The sequence below is a fragment of the Penaeus monodon genome, chromosome 24 (genome assembly GCF_015228065.2).
Source record: "Penaeus monodon isolate SGIC_2016 chromosome 24, NSTDA_Pmon_1, whole genome shotgun sequence".
In the NCBI taxonomy this organism is placed as follows: domain Eukaryota; kingdom Metazoa; phylum Arthropoda; class Malacostraca; order Decapoda; family Penaeidae; genus Penaeus; species Penaeus monodon.
In genome coordinates this window covers 27,321,380-27,322,095 of record NC_051409.1, presented here as the reverse complement: position 1 = coordinate 27,322,095, position 716 = coordinate 27,321,380, and the positions used below count along the sequence as shown (strand labels likewise).

Genomic DNA, 716 nt, shown 5'->3' with positions numbered 1-716 from the left:
ATGCGCGGAGAACGTCGTTTGAAAATTGTAACGGAAAGCAGTTTTAAAAAATGCATACTTCAGAACTTTCTCCTAAAACGGTAACAACAGCATGTTTGTTGATGCTCTCGGAAACTAGAGGGCCGTTTGTTGACGCGAGTTGTTTGTGTAAATAAGGGTCTGGGTCATGCAAAGATGTAGGTGGTTGTGCGAATAAGTTGTACTGCTGTGCACATAAACGACCGATGTTATTGGTTGTGCGAATAAGTAAACACATTACAGTTTGGACATTACACAGGTAAGCCATCGGTTATGAATTCGAATTTCTAAAATCCTTCACTCCTGAAGCTTGTAGTTATTTTGTAAAATCTCGCCATATAATACACACACACTTGTGAGTGTACCGTGTAAACATACTGCATAGAAATACTAAGTATCATCCCGTATGTTTTCCAGTATCTGGAGTTCCCTCGTTTTAGGCAATAAAACCTACAGTAAACGTGCAGCCCCTGTGTTATTCAAGCAGGCAACGCGCTTCGGAAGCATAAAACTCACCGTCTCTTTGCTGGAGCATCTGGACACCTGCGCGTCGCTGCGGGCGGAGGTGACGCTGTAGATGCTCCCGGACACCGACCCGCGGCTGCTCATGGTGCCCAGGCTCTCCTGGCTGGCCACGCGCCCCCGCGACTCCTGGGAAGGGGATGGGAGGGTTAGAGGAGCCTCATGTAGCTAATAAC

The 716-nt window shown here is 47.1% G+C and overlaps 1 protein-coding gene across 1 annotated transcript in view; it reads right to left on the bottom strand.

Moving 5' to 3' along the window:
* LOC119588702 overlaps positions 1-716 on the bottom strand; it is a 103,718-nt gene that overhangs the window by 12,221 nt on the left and 90,781 nt on the right. Inside the window, 1 exon segment of the mRNA XM_037937340.1 lies at positions 531-669. Coding sequence (XP_037793268.1) covers positions 531-669 — 139 coding nt within the window.